Raw genomic sequence first — 16658 nt, forward strand, 5'->3', positions numbered from 1 at the left:
TTATTATTACTACTCAATTTCAAGTAAATTATTGTACAATGTTCTCGAAAAAAAGGAAAATACTAAAATTTCATACAACTATTGAGGATTGAAGGAAAATTCAATATAATACTAAAATATTAATTCTTTTAGTTTTTCTTTATTTTTGTTTTGATCATACACAGTAAAAAAATGTTTACTGAGCAGCAGCAGCAGTAGTTGCCGAAGGAGCTGCGGTCGTAGGTGCAGCTGATGCTGCAGCGGTCTGTGCCTGTTCCTCGCGAATTCGGTCCTTCTTGAGTTGTCCCATGAAGGAAGCCTTGTCTGCGGCGGTTTGGAAACGACCATGACCAAACTTGGAGCTCGTGTCGATGAACTTCAAGTTGATCTTCTCGAGAGCAGCACGTTTCGTGTGCACCAACAGCGACTATAAATAAATCAAACGAACATAGGAATTAAAACGTGTTTTCTAAATTAGTCAAAACTATTTTTTTATTCCATTCAATTTCTCAGTCCTATCATTAAATATCACGTGGTTTTCATAGTGAATACTTTAGGCTCTATTCATTTTTCATCATAGAATTAGTGCATCGAAAATTTCGAAGTTCGAGTTTGTATAATAGAAATTCAAGTTGATTACCTTACGAAGGGTAATGACACGTTTCTTGGGTCCCATGCAACATCCCTTGAGCATGACGTAGTCGTTGTTAACTTCACCGTAATGGGGGAAACCTCCCATGGGTGTGATGGTCTTTTCGGTAAGATCGTACTCCGTGGAAGCGTTATTTTTAACGACCTGGAATGAAATTAAACTGTTAGGAAAATCAGAAAAATTTGGAAAAAAATGGGATTTGAATCGAATCGTGAAATGTCGCTTGCTGAGGAGAACCCAATAGGAAAATGATTTTTGCACTGGGCACTATGAGCAAGCCATTTTTATCTGGCCCCTCAAAAAAAAAAACTAATCTTTCCATTTATAGGAAAGTTCAATTTCAAGCAAAAGAGGCTTGTGGAAAAAGCGACGATGGAGTTTCACAACGAAAATTACCTTTCCATCCTTGGTATGAATTCCCTGTCCAATTCTGTAGATCTTCTTGTTCATCTCGGTTCTGTGATGGTAACCCTTCTGACCGGCACGCGCGACCGTGAAGGAAACTCGACTTGGATGCCATGCTCCGATACACGCGACTTTCCTCAGACCCTTGTGCGTCTTGCGAGGAAGTTTCTTTGTGTGCCAACGCGATGTTACACCTGGTCAACATATTCATTCATTCATTAGTCTCTTAGTTATTACAAACCGTAAAAATGGTAATTTTTTAAAAAATAATTCAGTAGGAAGGCAGCATGGTTGTATCGTCAGCTTAATCCGTTAAGGCACATACATGCTTTCATCATATAATCGATTCTAAAACTCTCATAGTCGAATTAACATCTTGAAACAACATTTTTGAAATTTTGTCGTTTTATGTCTTTTCAGTGTTATTACATAGAGTTGTTCAATGCTGCTAGCTTCGAAGTTGTAAGGAATATTTCACGTTAGTTTTTGGGTTGATTTTGATCGTTTTTTCAATTTACCTTTGTATCCCTTTCCTTTGGTGACACCGATCACATCGATCATCTCATCAGGACCAAATACATTTGTAACGGGTACAGGTTTTTCAAGATGTTCTCTAGCCCATTGGACTTTCTGTTCTATGGTTCCACCGTTGAGTTGGATTTCCATGATATTGGCCTTCTTTTGGCGTTGTCTCAAGAGCTTCATCTGTGAAATTGAACAGCAAATTAGGTATTGAGTAAATTCTATAGTAATCGTGAATTTTTATTATAATTTTAATGACTTTTAATAATCACCTGAGTGTGAGCAATGATGCGAACGACTTTGCAGTACTTGACGATTTTCTTAAGATCCTTCTCAATGGATTTGCGTCCAAGATCGTCTTGCCATTTCTTAGAGGCCTTGGTGAAAGCCTTCTTCTTACTCTTGAACCTATACAGAATCAATGGAGTATTCCGTTCTGTGTGTGGCTACCTGGTTGTTCAATATCTGCGTCTGTAACGTGCTGACCTCATCGTAACGAGAGGAGATCAGACACATTCTCAGATCAGCCGTTATGGGAGCTTAGTATTCACGCCTCATAGGCTAATTCCAAGTTTATTCTCTCATCTTTCGAGCGGAGAGCTGACGTTTCGTTTATTTGTTTAATAATCGGTTGTGATTTTTCTCCACAAACTTCAAATAGTTGACAACATTTTTACTTGACTTTGTTCTAACCTACAATTCAAAATTTTTCTCACCAGTTCTTGTAGAAACGACGACGGCAGTCCTCGGACAGATGCTCGGCCCAAACAGTAGTGAGAGCACGAAGACCATGAGGAGTTTCAATGTAACCAACTACACCGACAACAACCATTGGCGGAGTTTCCAAAATCGTTACAGCTTCAACGATTTCCTTCTTGTTCACCTCTGTAAAGTAACAGAACTCATTAATCTCACAACCATTAAGATGAAAATTTAATATACAACAATTGTATCCAGATCTCCACACATTTTTGTTCAAATCTGATATTGAACTGTACCAAGCATGGTTTATCTCAATGGTCATTGCCCAATGGGCTACAAAGAGTTTATGGAATATGCCGTGCCTCCGTACACTCCTACAAAGTAGGGGACAGAGATTATTTTCGACGCTGTGGTTTAGAATATACTGCACAAGATCAAACAGCTCAGAACCACTACTGCCACCGGACTAGCGTATTGCTACGCCTATCCTGTGACAGTAAAAGCGTCGGTAAAGCTTAGAACTACTAAATTCTATATCATTTAGATCTTTTGTAAAACTATTGAGACATAAGTGCTTCAGTGAAACTTTGATGGATATAGGATTTTTAAAGATAAGATTAAATGAATAGAATGAGACTTACTTGAACCAGGTCGGTCAGCTTCACGAACAACGTGAGTCATACCAGCCTTGTAACCAATAAACGCGGTCAAATGTACAGGTTTGCTGGGGTCATCCTTGGGGAAAGCCTTTACTTTACCACGATGACGTTGGGATCTTTTCTTGGGATAGAATCCCATAGACCCGTGACGGGGCGCACTGAATTTTCTGTGAGACTGAAATAATCAAACGAGATTGCATCGTGAGAAAGCGGAGTAAAATTTAAACACTTCATTGGATGAATGGGAATGATTTTCAGACCGCCCTAGAATGATATCTTCATGGTTAATCAGTTTAAACCATAAACATTAATATCTAAATCATCATTATATATTGGGGCCGCGTGGCCACCGGCCATGTTTGTTCGTGTCGAGAGGTGAAACATAATGAAATTTCGAGATGGAAAGTATTGTAATTTCGTAAATAAGTCAGTGAAATATTAGTATTTCGGATAAATGCAATATTTGGTGATACTAATGAGCTTAAAATTTAATCAGAATATTTAAGGATGGTTGCACGCAAAACGGATTTAAAAGAAGAGAGCACCACGACTACTTACCATACTGCGCTCTTCGGTGAAAATGGAGGCCAAACCGATGGGAAGCTCCCTTTTATACCATCAAGATGGCGGACTCACGATTGCCAATCGTTATTGTTTATCCCCCAACAATTCTTGGTTATTTCAGTGTTACCAACTGCCATCGACTTGATCTTTCGGTGCTTTCGGCTCGCAGGTTGCGAAACTTGCGAAGCACTGCCATTTTACTCATATTTCTCATTTTATAATTAACAATTCCATCGAATTAATCGGCAGAAAGAAAAATCTTTTAAAATGGATCCATCTAAAAATTTTGTCGAAGCTTTTCTCAGTGCTATGTACAACTTCATAGATAAACCTGTCACGCTTTTCCGAGGTATTATCTAATCGTAGACATTTTTTTCTTTGAGGTTATGTATATGAGTTTGTAAGGCTAAGTCACGACAGCTCCCTGTCTGTTTGTTTTTTCTTGTTTATTTATTGTTTCGCAGAAAAGATCGTCGAACCGAATCAACAACACTACCCTTGGTATCATCAGAAATTTCGTCGAGTTCCCACAGTCGACGAATGTTATTCCGACGATCTTGTATGTATTTATGAAGCTGACCAGCAGTACGCAAGAGACAGGTAATTATTTTCTATGAGATACTCTAAACAAAATTGTTTTAAATTGTCTTTGGCCTCCCATAATTACTCCCAATTTCATCCTCCTTTAATCCTTATCCCTGTCTTCCAGCTGTTGTCTCTTCCTCATGACTAGCTAAATGGCACATTCAAATTTGCTGAAGGCAATGGATAACTACAAAGAACCTTGATGTGGAGTCGCTACATATTAGTATTGTTAATAATATTGTTCAGTTTCAACTATCTAGCGTAATAACCAATTATTGTACTTAGTATTTAATTTGATCTGACAATTAATTTGCAAAACATTTTTTTTCAGATTAAGAGATGATGAGATAATCTCTATCCTGAGAAATCGTGCCGAGATGTGTCTCATGTACAATAATCCTGACAGAGATATGTGTCTAGATCTCAAAGAAGCTTATGAAGTTGCAGCTGCCAATTGGTTTTCTAAACGTAGGCTCATCAAAAATATTTCTACTTTGAATGAGTATTGAGAAAGCAAGATAGCAAAAATGTGCTCTTGAAAATGACAAAATTTGAAAGTTATCAACGAGACTTCATTCGCATGATGTTGCAAAGTTTACCATAAAGTCTTTTGAAAATTAGTTTTTAATTGAACAATCTAATGTATCTGAAAGAATTTTATAACATTTTCCAATGTCGCTGAATTATTTAATGCTCAAAGTCGACAAAAATTCCACTCTAGGAATACCTTACCAAAGAACAATTTGAACTTTGATTTGAATTTGTATTTGCAGTGTGTGATATCGAATTAAGAGATAAGATAAAAAATATAATTAATTTTCAATTGTCATTCTAAACAGACGGTGATCAGGGACCGAAACCGAATTCACGAGCAGTTTATATGAAGCAAAAGCATAGAATGATCTGGGAACGAAGGCACGGTCCGATTGGTTCAGGCATGAAGACCGAGGAATGAGATTTTACAAATACGTAGAAATATCGTAAGAATAATTCTGTAGATAAATATAAACGAAGATCGCCAAAAGGAAAAGAGAACAGAAAGTAAAGTTACAATTGAAAATCATGTTGTTTGTGTTGATGCATACTAATCATGAATGGGTTGGCTTAAAAAAAAAGAATTAAAAAAAAAAAACAAAATAAACATTTTGGTTACTGTTACTTATGTTTGCAAAGAACCAAACGATTTTCTTTTTGCTCAAATTTCACGATTTTATTCGTTCTTTCGTGAACAATTCGTTGCACATGTTCCGTCTTGACGAGCAATTTTAAGTCGTTGCACGCGAGGTAAGAATGATATTCTCACTGGAGTATGTACAAAAAGAAATGACGAGAATTCTACTCTAATTAACACGTATACAAAATTATTTTTTTTTATTAAATACTTGTTTTTTTTTTTGGAGGAAACCACCGATTTTGTTTTATAATTTACAACTACAATATCTTATTGCTCGTTATGACAATAAAATTTGAACGCTCGAATAATTGCATGTTCGAGGGGGAGGGGGAGGATTGCTCTGTTCCGTATTACATTATACAACCAGTTTGTTCAGTGCACGAAAGGAGCGTTGGGGAACGTGTAATTTCGACGAATTTCACCATTCGCAAAATCTTATCGAATTCTGCGCATCTAATCGCAATAAATTCAACAAAAATGTATGGATTCAGTTTCGTTTCAATGGAATGTGAGATTTATAATTTTTACCATTTTGTTCGCGTTTTGTGAAAACTCCAACGAATATACGATACACTCGGGCAATACGGAAATAAATATACAAGTTATGTGATGATATATACGATAAATTAGCATATTGCAATAAAAATAAATAAATCAAACTTAACCGTTGATTGCAATCGTAGGAGCTAGAAGTCTTGCTCGCGTCGCAAGTGACAAGTTCTCTCGCGTACGTATTCATCAGATTTCAATATAATCATATTTTTTTTCCTTTCTATTTCGAATGTACACACGGTAAGTATATAATGAGCAATGTATCCGAATATAAATAGAAAATATTGAGTGGACAATGCATCAGGTCGATCCGTACGACTCACTTATAATTTATAAATCATTTATCCATCACAGCGACTCTTTTTTTCTCTCGCTCGTTGCAACACTCATTCCTCACCATCAACTTAAATGTACTTATTCGCTAGTAAAATACCATTCGCAAGTATTAAAATAAAAATTTGAGATCATATATAAATATATGTATAGACACGGTATCGGACAGAGCATAGATGCTTGTCTCCAAGTTGTTCTCATTTCTTTGCATATCGCCTTCGAATTTATATCGTTTATCGTATTGAAATAAACATCCCATAAGACATGATTCCCATTTCTTTATACGCTCGTATGTCGTTTTTTTTTCTTTTTGTTTGTTTGTTTTTTCCTCCCCAATAAAATGCAGAATTGAATTGAAAACCATTGAAAAACTTGAGAGATACTCGATTCACGTTGTTCAGGAGTCTCGGTAAAAAATGAAATTAAACAATTACGAGTTTTCAGGTGTTTTCGAAAGTCGCGAAAGTGTTCGATTTCATGACATTACCCACCATGCTGTTAATATTTCGAATGGTTATCATTTCTGCAGAATTTTTTAAAATATCATCCTTCCATCACTCTCGCAATTTGTTTGCAAAGGTTTTCCCATCACATCGGAGGGAGAGACAGTTCTCGATATGCCACGTCCATTTCAAGGCAAGACTAGGAAATTATCTGTCTACGAAATATTCATATAAAATATATAATCGGTGTGTGGTATAAAACAAATGAGCAACAAAAAATTAGGTATATGCTGACAAACGAAAGAATACAGTCGATGATTAATGGATCTATCAAGAGTATATTTTCAGACGTACGGGAATAAAGTAGAATTAAAAAAGAAAAAAAAAAGAAAAAAAAATAGGCAAAAGAATGCACAAATTGTTGAATAAATCGTTAATGTGCATTGTGAACGTTGCGAGAAAAACAAATGCGCGTACGTTTAATACTTACACTAAGTATACATGTGAACTCTAAAAGAAAAACGAAAAAATCCTGACTACGAATAGCTCGAGCATACTTTTCGGGCCATTTGAGTGTTATTTTTTCTATTTCTTTTTTTTTTGCCTCGTGTCAACTCGATGTCAAAGTCAAGTTTCAACAAAACTGTTGATAAATGGCCCGAAATTCGGTAAGATATACCTACGAATGCTAAAAACTGATTGGACTCTTTGTACCTATCGTTCTTTCTTATTATCACAGTCTTGGAAAATGTAACGTTGTCTCTCCATTAGATTTGTTTGTTGTTTCGCAGATATATTGGGTTTTGTTCTCGGTATTTTAAAAAACCGAGGATTATTTATGGTACATATTCATGTCTGAAAAACCATGTACAGCATGTGCAATGTATCGTATTAACGCATTTTTCAAAATAAATAACGAGCAATAATGGAGGAATGAAAATGTTAAAATGCTCCGGTTCCTGAGCGCTTTTATGCGCCCTAAAATGTTCACAAGGCTTTTTGTGTGTTCGTTGATATGATCGAAATGGGAATTACCTACTGCACGATCCACATTGCAGTAGAGAATTGACCCATTGATGGCCTACCGAGACTCTTTTGCTGTGGACTCCTTCGGTACTCGCTCGGATATGATGAATCCAGGATAAAAACGTTTTTGATGATCGAGATACCATCTGCGACGTCCGATTTATTTTCGCTTTAAAACAGCCTTCGACATTCATTGATCGAGCCGTTGATTAAACTGAGCAGCCAAACGTCGTTTGCCTGCGAATACTGTAAAAATGAAAGATTGAAGATAAACCTTAGTCCGCGGTTTAAAAATATACCGAAAGGAAAAAACTATGAATTACGAATAAAAACAAAAATTCTAAAATTTCAAGTTACGAAACGATAGTGAATTTATCTGCGTACATCGTTTACTAGGTGTCGAGCTGACTTGATCGAGAGTATCGTTACCGGAAGTGCTTCCGGTCTCAGAGTCCGTGCGACTGGTATCTTCCAAAGAATTGCCGAATTTCATTGTTTCAAGCTCTTTCAATCCGCTCGGTGATTCGTTATCGCTTGAAAGATTGCCACGCCTTGGTGCCAGGTTCATTGATGGCAGTGGCAGTTCCGAAGGATGAGGAGCAATCACGACATTACGTTTCGATGAGAAATAGGGCGAAGTGCGTGGATTGAGAGGATTCGCTGCAGCTGGTAATAAGTTTTTGGCTGGTGAAAGCAAGTTGGAGGAGCCATCGGGGGGAGACATGGGATTCCAAGGTGGCAGAGTCAGGGGTGGAACGTCGACGTGCGTTTGGGCATCCGGTGGGTAATTGTACTTTGGGGGGGTAGCCCAGATCGAAGATTTCCAAGTTTTGTCCCCGTTGGGAGTGTCTTCGGGTGGCGAATCGGGCTTTGGCGGTGGGAATGATTTAGGAACGACCGGGACTCGTTTCAAGCTCTTGAGCAAAGTGTCACGACCGGTTTCGGATGGCCAATCGTGAGGTTGCGCCTCGGACGTGCTTGGGTCGATGGACCAATGATCGTTGTTTTTCGTTTGCCATGTTACTTTGTTCACGTTTTGTCCCCAAGCATTTTCTCCTTTTTTCCATTGTTCGCGTTCTTTCTGAGTGCCCGATGTGTTGGCTGCGGTGAGACGAGAAGATTTTTCGCTCTCGAGGGAATCGTTGCTGGAGTCCCGGCCTCGATATGGCGAAGCCAAAGTCGAAGGCAGCGGTATACCGACAGCTGCGAGTTTCTTGTTGAGAAACATCAACTGCTTTTTCTTCGGACGAGCATCTTGGAGAATAATTGTGCAAGGCAAAGCTTGCAAGAGAGCTTGGAGTGTGGGGAATCCATACTCAGCGACTTTGCAAGCGACGCCAATTATTTTCAGGTAAGCTGATTCGAACTGTGTCACGTTCATTTTTCCACCGTAATTCATCATCACGCGATAAACGTTGCAGGCAAAACGTTGCAACGGCGTTAACTCGATAAATTGCTCGTCACCGGCACCCACGAATTTGACAATTCTCGAGAGATCTTGTTGTATTTCATTGATATCGCAAGAACTGCCATAATAATGATTGTAAGCCTTTTGGAATTGTTTCACTGGCAAGCAATTGTTCGATTCGTCCATGAGAATTCTGCGGCACTGAAGACCGAGTTGTTGCAAATGAGACTTGTCGACGAGTGTGACCATCGGTCCATTCGGTGACGGTACGACTTTCACGTTGCCAGACAGTTTTTCCAATAAGCTTGAAATCGAACTGCACTGGAAGAACTCTGGACGCAAAACGTAACCGAATTGTCGTAGAAATGCTTCGGCAACGTTTGAAATGCTCAGTCCACCCCGAGAGCGTGACACCAGTTTTCCAATCTGTTCGCCTAAAACCCGAAGAGCTTCTTTCTCAGTGAGAGTTATTTTCCTCTCACCACCGGGCGCATCTTCGATTTTCACGATGTTAGGTATCGACTCGAACAGTTCTATGAGCTTTGTGAATCCGTAATCAGAGACTCGACATTGATGACCGAAATGGTGATGATACGATGGAACGAATTTGTTAAAGAGCATGCTACATTGGGGCGCGTGACCCAACAATTCTATAACTTCAACTGCGAACTGCTTCGTTCTTTCGATTTCGTCAGCCGTTTGTTCGCGTTTTGGTATCGCAATCAATTTGTCGTTGCCGTTGTACGATGTTACGACGACCGTGTTCTCGGATACTTCGTTCAGAATATCGCCAATCTCGCAAACTCCATAGTCGACAACGTCCCAAGGTTTTCCTGCAAATTTTTCATTTTTTCAAAATACTCCCGCAAGGAAATAACAACAATTGGGCTCCATCCATGCAGGTCTTTTAATTTCAGATTAAAGTGTAAAGTCCATATTACCTATGACTCTGGCGTAAACGTTCGGAAATTCCGAAAGGGTAATCTGTTTGCTAGCCTGAGCTTTGAGCACGCGCAGCAGGTCGGAGGTAAAGCGTCGTATTTGTGCACGATGCGAAAGCGTTACGGTGCGTTTGTTTCCTTCACCCATCACTTGCACAGTGTGAGTCAGTGCTTCGAGGAGATCGATCAGTTTTGTGAAACCGTAATCCGCTACTCGGCATTGTCTTCCGAAGTGATGATGATACGCAGGAATAAATCGATTGAATGACAACTGGCAGTGCGGAGCAGTTTTCAGTAAATCCACTAATTCTCTGCTGAAGAGTGCCAATTGACTCGCCAAGGCCGGACTCACACACTTGCTTTCTGTAACGAAAGCACAAATAAAAATTCAATTTCTTGTTATGAAAACTCGAAAATCTACTTCCGAGTGCTTCGACTGAATCTTCGAACGTGGTAGAGTTGAACGCATGTTATTACCTTCGTGATTATCATCGTGGACTTTGGTTCCGACCCAAACAATATATTTGACACTACCAACGCCCTGTTTCAAATCCACCGATGGCAAACATGCGATAAGATGTTCCAGAGGCACACCATCCTCGTCGATTTCCAATTGTTGTGTGAATTCCGCCTCGTAGCAAGTTGGAAGACTAAGGAATCCCGAAATGTCATGAAAAACAAAAAATAATGAGAAATTTAATTATATTGTCATTTAATCTTCCAGAATCAATATCTTTTTTGTAATAAAATCCATTACCTTGGCAACGGTAAACCACCATTGTGCGTGGTCAGTAATTGGTGTACTCGTGAGCTCAGAACTTTTAGCGGAATTCTAACATTAGGTAATTCGGCCATTTCTTGCTCGGCCCAGCCTTTGTCGGGCCAAGGTTTCGGAGTATGAATCGTACAATACGGTAAATCGAGATGGCCCTCCTGGAAATGAATTATTTATTAAAAATATGCAATATCGAATGTTGGGAAAGAATTTTTTCACCAGATTAATATCAGATTCAATAATTATCGCTCCGACTAATGATCAACGTAACTCAAACAGCGAGAGGAACGAGAGAGCTCAACTCTTGCTACGAATACTCAGACTCGGCTGTATGTTATTCATCATATTAAAAGAATAGATTATGAGGGTCTCGTGTAAAGTATAATAAAGGAAAATTACTTGTGACATGTTGCTGAGACAGGGAGACGGAGTATTTCTGTGATCGGGATTCAGAGAAACCATACGACCGCCAGGGTCTTCGGTGATGATGCAAACGTCTTTCATTTTGTACAAGTCCGAGACGCTAACGGAGATGAGGAAACGACTTTCGTACATTTCGCGAAATTTGAAAAGTGGTAATTTGTGTCCTGGCACTTCTTGAAGTAAAATGACGATCTGTGATCGAATGAGCTGCGGATTCGAGCCTCCGGAGTGCGCATACGCTATGAGTATTCTCTTGTAACCGACTTTACGACGGTGCAGCTGAGAAATCGCGTACTGAGCGTCCGGCAACGAAGGTACTTTTACGTTTGCCGCAAAATTTCCATCCGATTGCATGAAAACTGATACATGCAGTACCTGTAATAAAAAAAATATCAGAATAGAGCAAGGACTTTGATTTCCGTAATCAACGAGTTTATCATTAATTTCCGGTGATTTTTACCATCACGTGTTCCATGAAAATCGACGAAAGTACACGCTTCATTTCTTTGGGTTCGATATTTTGATCGAGATTAGTAACTTGAAGTTCAACTGGTGTGTATGTGTTGTTCTCTCTTCCCGAGCAGGTACGATTATTTATAGGATTGAAAAAATGCTGTAAAATATAAAGATTCGTTAAGTAAAATGCGAAAAAGACAATTTTTTTCGCATATCGTCTATGCTGTGTCAATTATTTAAGAAATACATAATCTACACATACCTCGACTTCTTCGTTATCCGGCTCGCTATGCGGATAAGGTGAGTTCCTGTTCGGTGGTTGATTGAGGGTTTGGACGGAGCAACTTTCGTAAGGAGATGGTGTCCGAGCACTGCGAAGTTGCATGGGATGCCCGTTCCATTGGTGATCCCTCATTTGTCCCGCGTACATAGGAGAGGGGCTTCGTCTTTTGAAATTGTTCGGTTGCCCAAACCCTGTACAAATATAAAAGAATAAAGAAAATCGTTTTTTCAACACATTGAAGAATTTTTCGATGGGCTTCAATTTTACCGTTGCCATTGTATCCTCCGGCAGGAAGTGGCAATGGACAGTAAGGAGGTCGCTGCATGTTCCATTCTTGATGATGATGGTTCATAAGAGCATGAGCTCCTCGCATTCGTCTCATACCATCGGGCGTTCGACAACCACCTCCATTGATCGCGCCGTTGTCCCGAACCTGCGAGATTGGCACGCGTTTTCCAAATGGCTTTCCTCTATCGACCTTATACTGTTGTTGCTCCTCCCATCGTCCGTATTGTTGCGAACCTCCGGCCGGCCAAACCACCGGAGAATTAACCCGTGGCATTTCGCCATACGTTCTGTTGTTATAAATAACTTCGCCGTTGCTGCTGAAGGATCTTCCCACGAACATTGGCGGCGGCGGCATCATTCTGTCGACATTGATTTTACACACTTCATTAGTGACGAGAAATTTTGAGCTGCGCGAAAATCTCGACTCCGTACATTTTCTTTAGTCAGATAAGATCAAATAACCTCATTGTCCGAATTCTGCGAGGATTTTATTCAATCAACTCGCGACTCAAAGACTCTTTCTCGGATTCGCGTCATTCTAAAGAATTTTCGTTTCAGTTTCACTCTCAAAAATTATGTAATTTCAGGAATTTCTTCTACTTCGTCGCGATCTCAGAGCCACCGGATTGTTGCCATTTTTTTCAATTTGGTTCATCTATTCTTGTAATTCAAATTTCAAAACAGCCTTTTGATGTTCCACATTTAAATTCGAAGGTCAAACGCCGAGGAATTTTATAATTGAACGAAACGGAATTACATGATAGAATTTTGGCAAGAAATTAGAGTGAATTTGGCTTGGTTGACGTCGGAAAGAAAGGGTAGTGAGAGTTTTACCCAGGCGGAGCGTTCATCGGTCCGCAATGGACTCCATTCCAACCAGAGAAATTCCCGATAACCGGAGATGATGAATTGTAGTGGGGTGTTCCGGGCAGACTTCTAGCGCCGGTAATCGTGGCATTTGCGCTGTACATTTGTATCGGTGAACTAATAGCCGTTCCAGAATCACTCACCAGTTCGACCGGAGCAGTATTTTCTAAGCATTGAAACGATTGAAATAATTAAAACACAGATTAGAAAACTCGCCGCGCGATGATCGCTATTTACTGAGCGATTCGCCAACCGTAGTCGAATTTCAAATATAAATTATACACGAACACGAGAAAACACAGGCACACACGCGCACACACCTTGGATTTTGCTCGAACGAGTCTCCTTTTCCTTGAGAAATTTCACGACAATATTGAAGTCGAAAACGTTCTCGCCATCCATACGCTTCTGGGCCCTGTGGAAAAAAAATGTTTTGATAAACATGTTCAGCTGTGTCGAGGGATAGTCTCGGGAGAGCGTCGGCTCGTGTATGACCTTTAAATCGAACTGTCTCAACGACTATTTCCGTGATAACAAAACCATCTGGATGTTTTACAATAAATTCCGAACCGATTTTCATTTCAAAATACTTGTTTTTTTTTCTCACTATTCTCTTAGTCGGATTTTTTCTCGATACTCACCGACAAATATAACGGTTGCTGGAACCATAAGAATTGATCGGAGCGTATCTTCAATATTCTTCCGAAAAAACAATTATGACTATGACACTTCGACAAATAAATAAATAAATAAATAGACAAATACACAAATAAAATGTCGACTCCGTTTACGACACTGTATTCGAAACTGTTTTTAGTTCAGTTTTATCTTTTTTTTAACCGGCTAGTTTCAATTATTTTGATTACTATTCATACAGAATAAAGATGATCGTTCGGCCAAGTTAAATTCGTTACATTGCTGCTCTTCCTTCAAATTCTCTCTTATTTATAAGCTTCGTCCCCACCGAAACGTCGTTCCAATCGGTCACTCGTGAGGTATAGAGGATTTGTACTGGTGGAACGAAGGATTTTTCGTAGCTGGAAGGTGGTACGAATTGGAGCAAATAAAGGAGGCGGGTCTTTCGAGTCTGGTGTATTGAGATAGGAAGGACATCGTTATTACAAGACGAATAATTACCTGTCCGCACTGTCCTGTGAACGGAAACGAATAGTGGCGACATTTGAATTGATCCCTATCACCCGACCGCCACAATTGTCCGAAAGACGTTTCAGACGACGTTTTATAGAGTTAAGATCCTTATCCTTGGGAAGATTACTAACTAGAAGATCACAATACTCGGGAACCTGAAAGGTTTTTTTTTAAGGATTTTACCAATACAGATAAACGGATACCGACACCTGAGGTTCGTTAGTAAAAACACTCGGATTGATATTATCGATATATCAGTAGGGATTGACGATACAAATTGACAGGCAATATAACAGAATCCACGTGAAATTGGGCACAGTTAAATTGACAAAAACGAACACAGATTTTGGAGACAAAAAATGGAATAAAACAAAATAACGAATTTCGAACAAATGAATATGACTTTGAAAATAAGTTGTTTTTTTGTGCAAAATATTTATTGTCCGATCTATGCGCTCATTTGAAATATTACCATAGATGTTACTTTGATTTTTTACCTTCAAAGGTGTCCTAACTGGTAAACTCTCCATGAGTTCTGTAAAAATAAAGTGTTCGTTCGCACACAATATGAGAGCTTCTGAAGAATTCTCATTGTGTAATAAAATAACGTGGATTTTTTTTCTATGCCGAATATCACTCAAATCGGCCGCGAAATTAATATCGCTTGATATTAATATTATGCATGCCGGACTTCCATGTATGTCGGCAAACCTCCTGATTGACTGTTTCAGCTTCTCATCGGCAGCGTTTTTATAAGTTGCTGCTACGTGAATCAAGTTTACCTGTCACATAGAATTCATTGTTTTGAATTTATTTTTGAAATCAATGTTTTTTTCAGAATATCAAACTTGAGAATCGAACATTTTTGCTGTTCAGCAGCAAAGTTTTTTTGTCCTCCAGGATTATTACTCAAAGTGTATTGTTTTTCATGCCTTGATAAAGCTGATTTTTATGCCTGGAAATTCACTTACTTGAGCATTGTTAAGCTCTTGCATAACTTGTTTATTTTCCTTTTGAACGTCACACACCACAATGAATTCAGCCTCTCTATAGCCGTGAAAAAATGTATCCCTTATTACTTGAGCGATAGCTGCAGCCGATCGACCTTTGGGCACCTGTTTCAATGTTTTCAATGAGAAATAAATTTTAAGCAAATGTTACTAAAGTATAAACCGGAGATAGCAGGATTTAATTTTCTGGCTGCACAAACTCTGCCCTGGACTTCTTTATTCTGTAATTTTGCTTTAAAGAATCGTTGCTCATCAACACGTTTCATCTTGTTTCATATTCTAGAGTACAGATGTTGAAGATCAAAATCTCTATGGACAGTGAAATTGCATACTCCTATATTTTCTTTGAGATAAAAAACTGTGTTCATTTTTACCTGACAATTTTCGATATCCCAAAAAACTCCAATAGGAGGGAGCCAGTTGGGTGGATTTTTAGAATTCATAGGACTGCCGTGATGAATAAAAGCATAATCGTATTTGTAGTGGGCCATAGGGTTTTGTCTTGATCCAATAGCTTCATTTGGATTATCTGTATCTGTGTCAGAAAGTGTACTGGACAAAGTTCTTGGTCTTTGAGACAGTATCGGTTTTGGCGGAGTCGAAACATTGTGCAAAGAGAGTAATTCCAAAAGTTTATCATTGAGGCCTTCAATTTCATCCTTGTGCCAAGGTTCAGAAGCACTAGAGCAATCGTTCATTGCTTTTGTCGAACCAGGAACAGGGCTAAAATTATCCCTGCATTTGTTTTGTTGCTTGTCTTTGTGTTTGTATCCAGAAGATCCGAGATCGCTATCCATTTCACACGTTGCTTCTGATGAACCAGGAATTGGGCTGGAAATTCGTCTCAGAGATAAATACACATTCAAATCATAGCAGATATTTGGGTTATTACAATTTTGGAGGTTATGATATTTTGGCTCCGAATTCCGTAAATGCAATACTGAAGCAAAAAATCTTATCTTTTTTGGCGTAAATAATAGTAAAAGAAAAGATATCGAGATATCACTTGACTTATTATAATCTCTTTTCATCGAGTAAAAGATGTTGGGGAGATAAGGAATTGTTTGTAATTAATTTTAAACAAAAATACTCGAGGAATGTGCTGAGAACAAACAATTATAGAACTGTGAGGGATAAATAAAAATATATGCATTCACCTGGGAATTCGACCCATCACAGGTTGTTGTTCCACTGGAAATATCATTTTGGAATTTTTAGCGCGAACAAAGTTTCCATGTTCCATAAGTGACGACACTGTTTCGCAATGAATACTTGCATTTCGTGTGCAAAACTCGAATTAAACGAAAGTAGAGTACTTTTTTTTACAACGTTTTTAACTTTTTTCTAGCTCGAACGTGAAACACGCAGCACGCAATACACCAAGTACAAACAAGAGACGAGGGATGCTATATCGAAGCGCCAAGCCGCGCATTCATAGTCGAATGATATATGTGTGTTTATC

At 38.9% G+C, this 16658-nt stretch overlaps 3 protein-coding genes and 1 non-coding gene across 5 annotated transcripts; 1 reads left to right on the top strand and 3 right to left on the bottom strand.

Annotated features, from left to right (window-relative positions):
- Positions 1-119: 119 nt before the first annotated feature.
- RpL3 (ribosomal protein L3) lies at positions 120-3521 on the bottom strand. Its single transcript, XM_043426207.1, has 8 exons — positions 3478-3521; positions 2902-3094; positions 2275-2443; positions 1831-1966; positions 1555-1741; positions 1028-1230; positions 620-775; positions 120-406 (listed from the first exon to the last, which is right to left on the bottom strand). The coding sequence occupies exons 1-8, from the start codon at positions 3478-3480 to the stop codon at positions 176-178; spliced, it is 1278 nt and encodes a 425-aa protein (XP_043282142.1). The 5' UTR covers positions 3481-3521; the 3' UTR covers positions 120-175.
- Positions 3170-3245, bottom strand: LOC122415466 (small nucleolar RNA U43). The gene has a single exon (XR_006261934.1). It is a non-coding gene; the product is annotated as a small nucleolar RNA U43 (small nucleolar RNA).
- Positions 3522-3616: 95 nt separating the features above from the next.
- ND-PDSW (NADH dehydrogenase (ubiquinone) PDSW subunit) lies at positions 3617-5131 on the top strand. Its single transcript, XM_043426215.1, has 4 exons — positions 3617-3832; positions 3948-4083; positions 4400-4536; positions 4908-5131. The coding sequence occupies exons 1-4, from the start codon at positions 3751-3753 to the stop codon at positions 5021-5023; spliced, it is 471 nt and encodes a 156-aa protein (XP_043282150.1). The 5' UTR covers positions 3617-3750; the 3' UTR covers positions 5024-5131.
- A 125-nt stretch (positions 5132-5256) lies between these two features.
- Marf1 (meiosis regulator and mRNA stability factor 1-like protein) lies at positions 5257-16605 on the bottom strand. 2 transcript variants are annotated; one of them, XM_043426192.1, is made up of 16 exons: positions 16354-16605; positions 15571-16027; positions 15158-15301; positions 14684-14968; positions 14175-14341; positions 13358-13452; positions 13005-13203; positions 12150-12529; positions 11862-12073; positions 11604-11756; positions 11120-11518; positions 10703-10878; positions 10423-10595; positions 9946-10308; positions 8026-9837; positions 5257-7842 (listed from the first exon to the last, which is right to left on the bottom strand). In XM_043426192.1, exons 1-16 carry the CDS (start codon positions 16437-16439, stop codon positions 7787-7789), a joined length of 5157 nt encoding a protein of 1718 aa, XP_043282127.1. In that variant the 5' UTR covers positions 16440-16605; the 3' UTR covers positions 5257-7786. The 2 variants fall into 2 exon arrangements, with proteins under 2 accessions (XP_043282127.1, XP_043282126.1); XM_043426191.1 differs by having other exon boundaries at positions 7981-9837; positions 16354-16603.
- Positions 16606-16658: the final 53 nt, after the last annotated feature.

Source organism: Venturia canescens, chromosome 8 (assembly GCF_019457755.1).
Source record: "Venturia canescens isolate UGA chromosome 8, ASM1945775v1, whole genome shotgun sequence".
Taxonomy (NCBI): domain Eukaryota; kingdom Metazoa; phylum Arthropoda; class Insecta; order Hymenoptera; family Ichneumonidae; genus Venturia; species Venturia canescens.

What these genes read in the sequence shown, in the direction of transcription:
- RpL3 (XM_043426207.1), bottom strand. An exon ending in AGCTGACCGACCTGGTTCAA is followed by an intron (nt 2,444 to 2,901) that starts GTAAGTCTCATT and finishes GTTACTTTACAG; the next exon opens with AGGTGAACAAGAAGGAAATC. An exon ending in CAAAGGAAAGGGATACAAAG is followed by an intron (nt 1,231 to 1,554) that starts GTAAATTGAAAA and finishes TATGTTGACCAG; the next exon opens with GTGTAACATCGCGTTGGCAC.
- Marf1 (XM_043426191.1), bottom strand. Translation starts at nt 16,439, where the DNA reads ATGGAACATGGAAACTTTGTTCGCGCTAAAAATTCCAAAATGATATTT. An exon ending in GGGATATCGAAAATTGTCAG is followed by an intron (nt 15,302 to 15,570) that starts GTAAAAATGAAC and finishes ACATTGAAACAG; the next exon opens with GTGCCCAAAGGTCGATCGGC. An exon ending in TCACAGGACAGTGCGGACAG is followed by an intron (nt 13,453 to 14,174) that starts GTAATTATTCGT and finishes TTTTTTCCACAG; the next exon opens with GGCCCAGAAGCGTATGGATG.
- ND-PDSW (XM_043426215.1), top strand. Translation starts at nt 3,751, where the DNA reads ATGGATCCATCTAAAAATTTTGTCGAAGCTTTTCTCAGTGCTATGTAC. An exon ending in ACCTGTCACGCTTTTCCGAG is followed by an intron (nt 3,833 to 3,947) that starts GTATTATCTAAT and finishes ATTGTTTCGCAG; the next exon opens with AAAAGATCGTCGAACCGAAT. An exon ending in TGCCAATTGGTTTTCTAAAC is followed by an intron (nt 4,537 to 4,907) that starts GTAGGCTCATCA and finishes CATTCTAAACAG; the next exon opens with ACGGTGATCAGGGACCGAAA.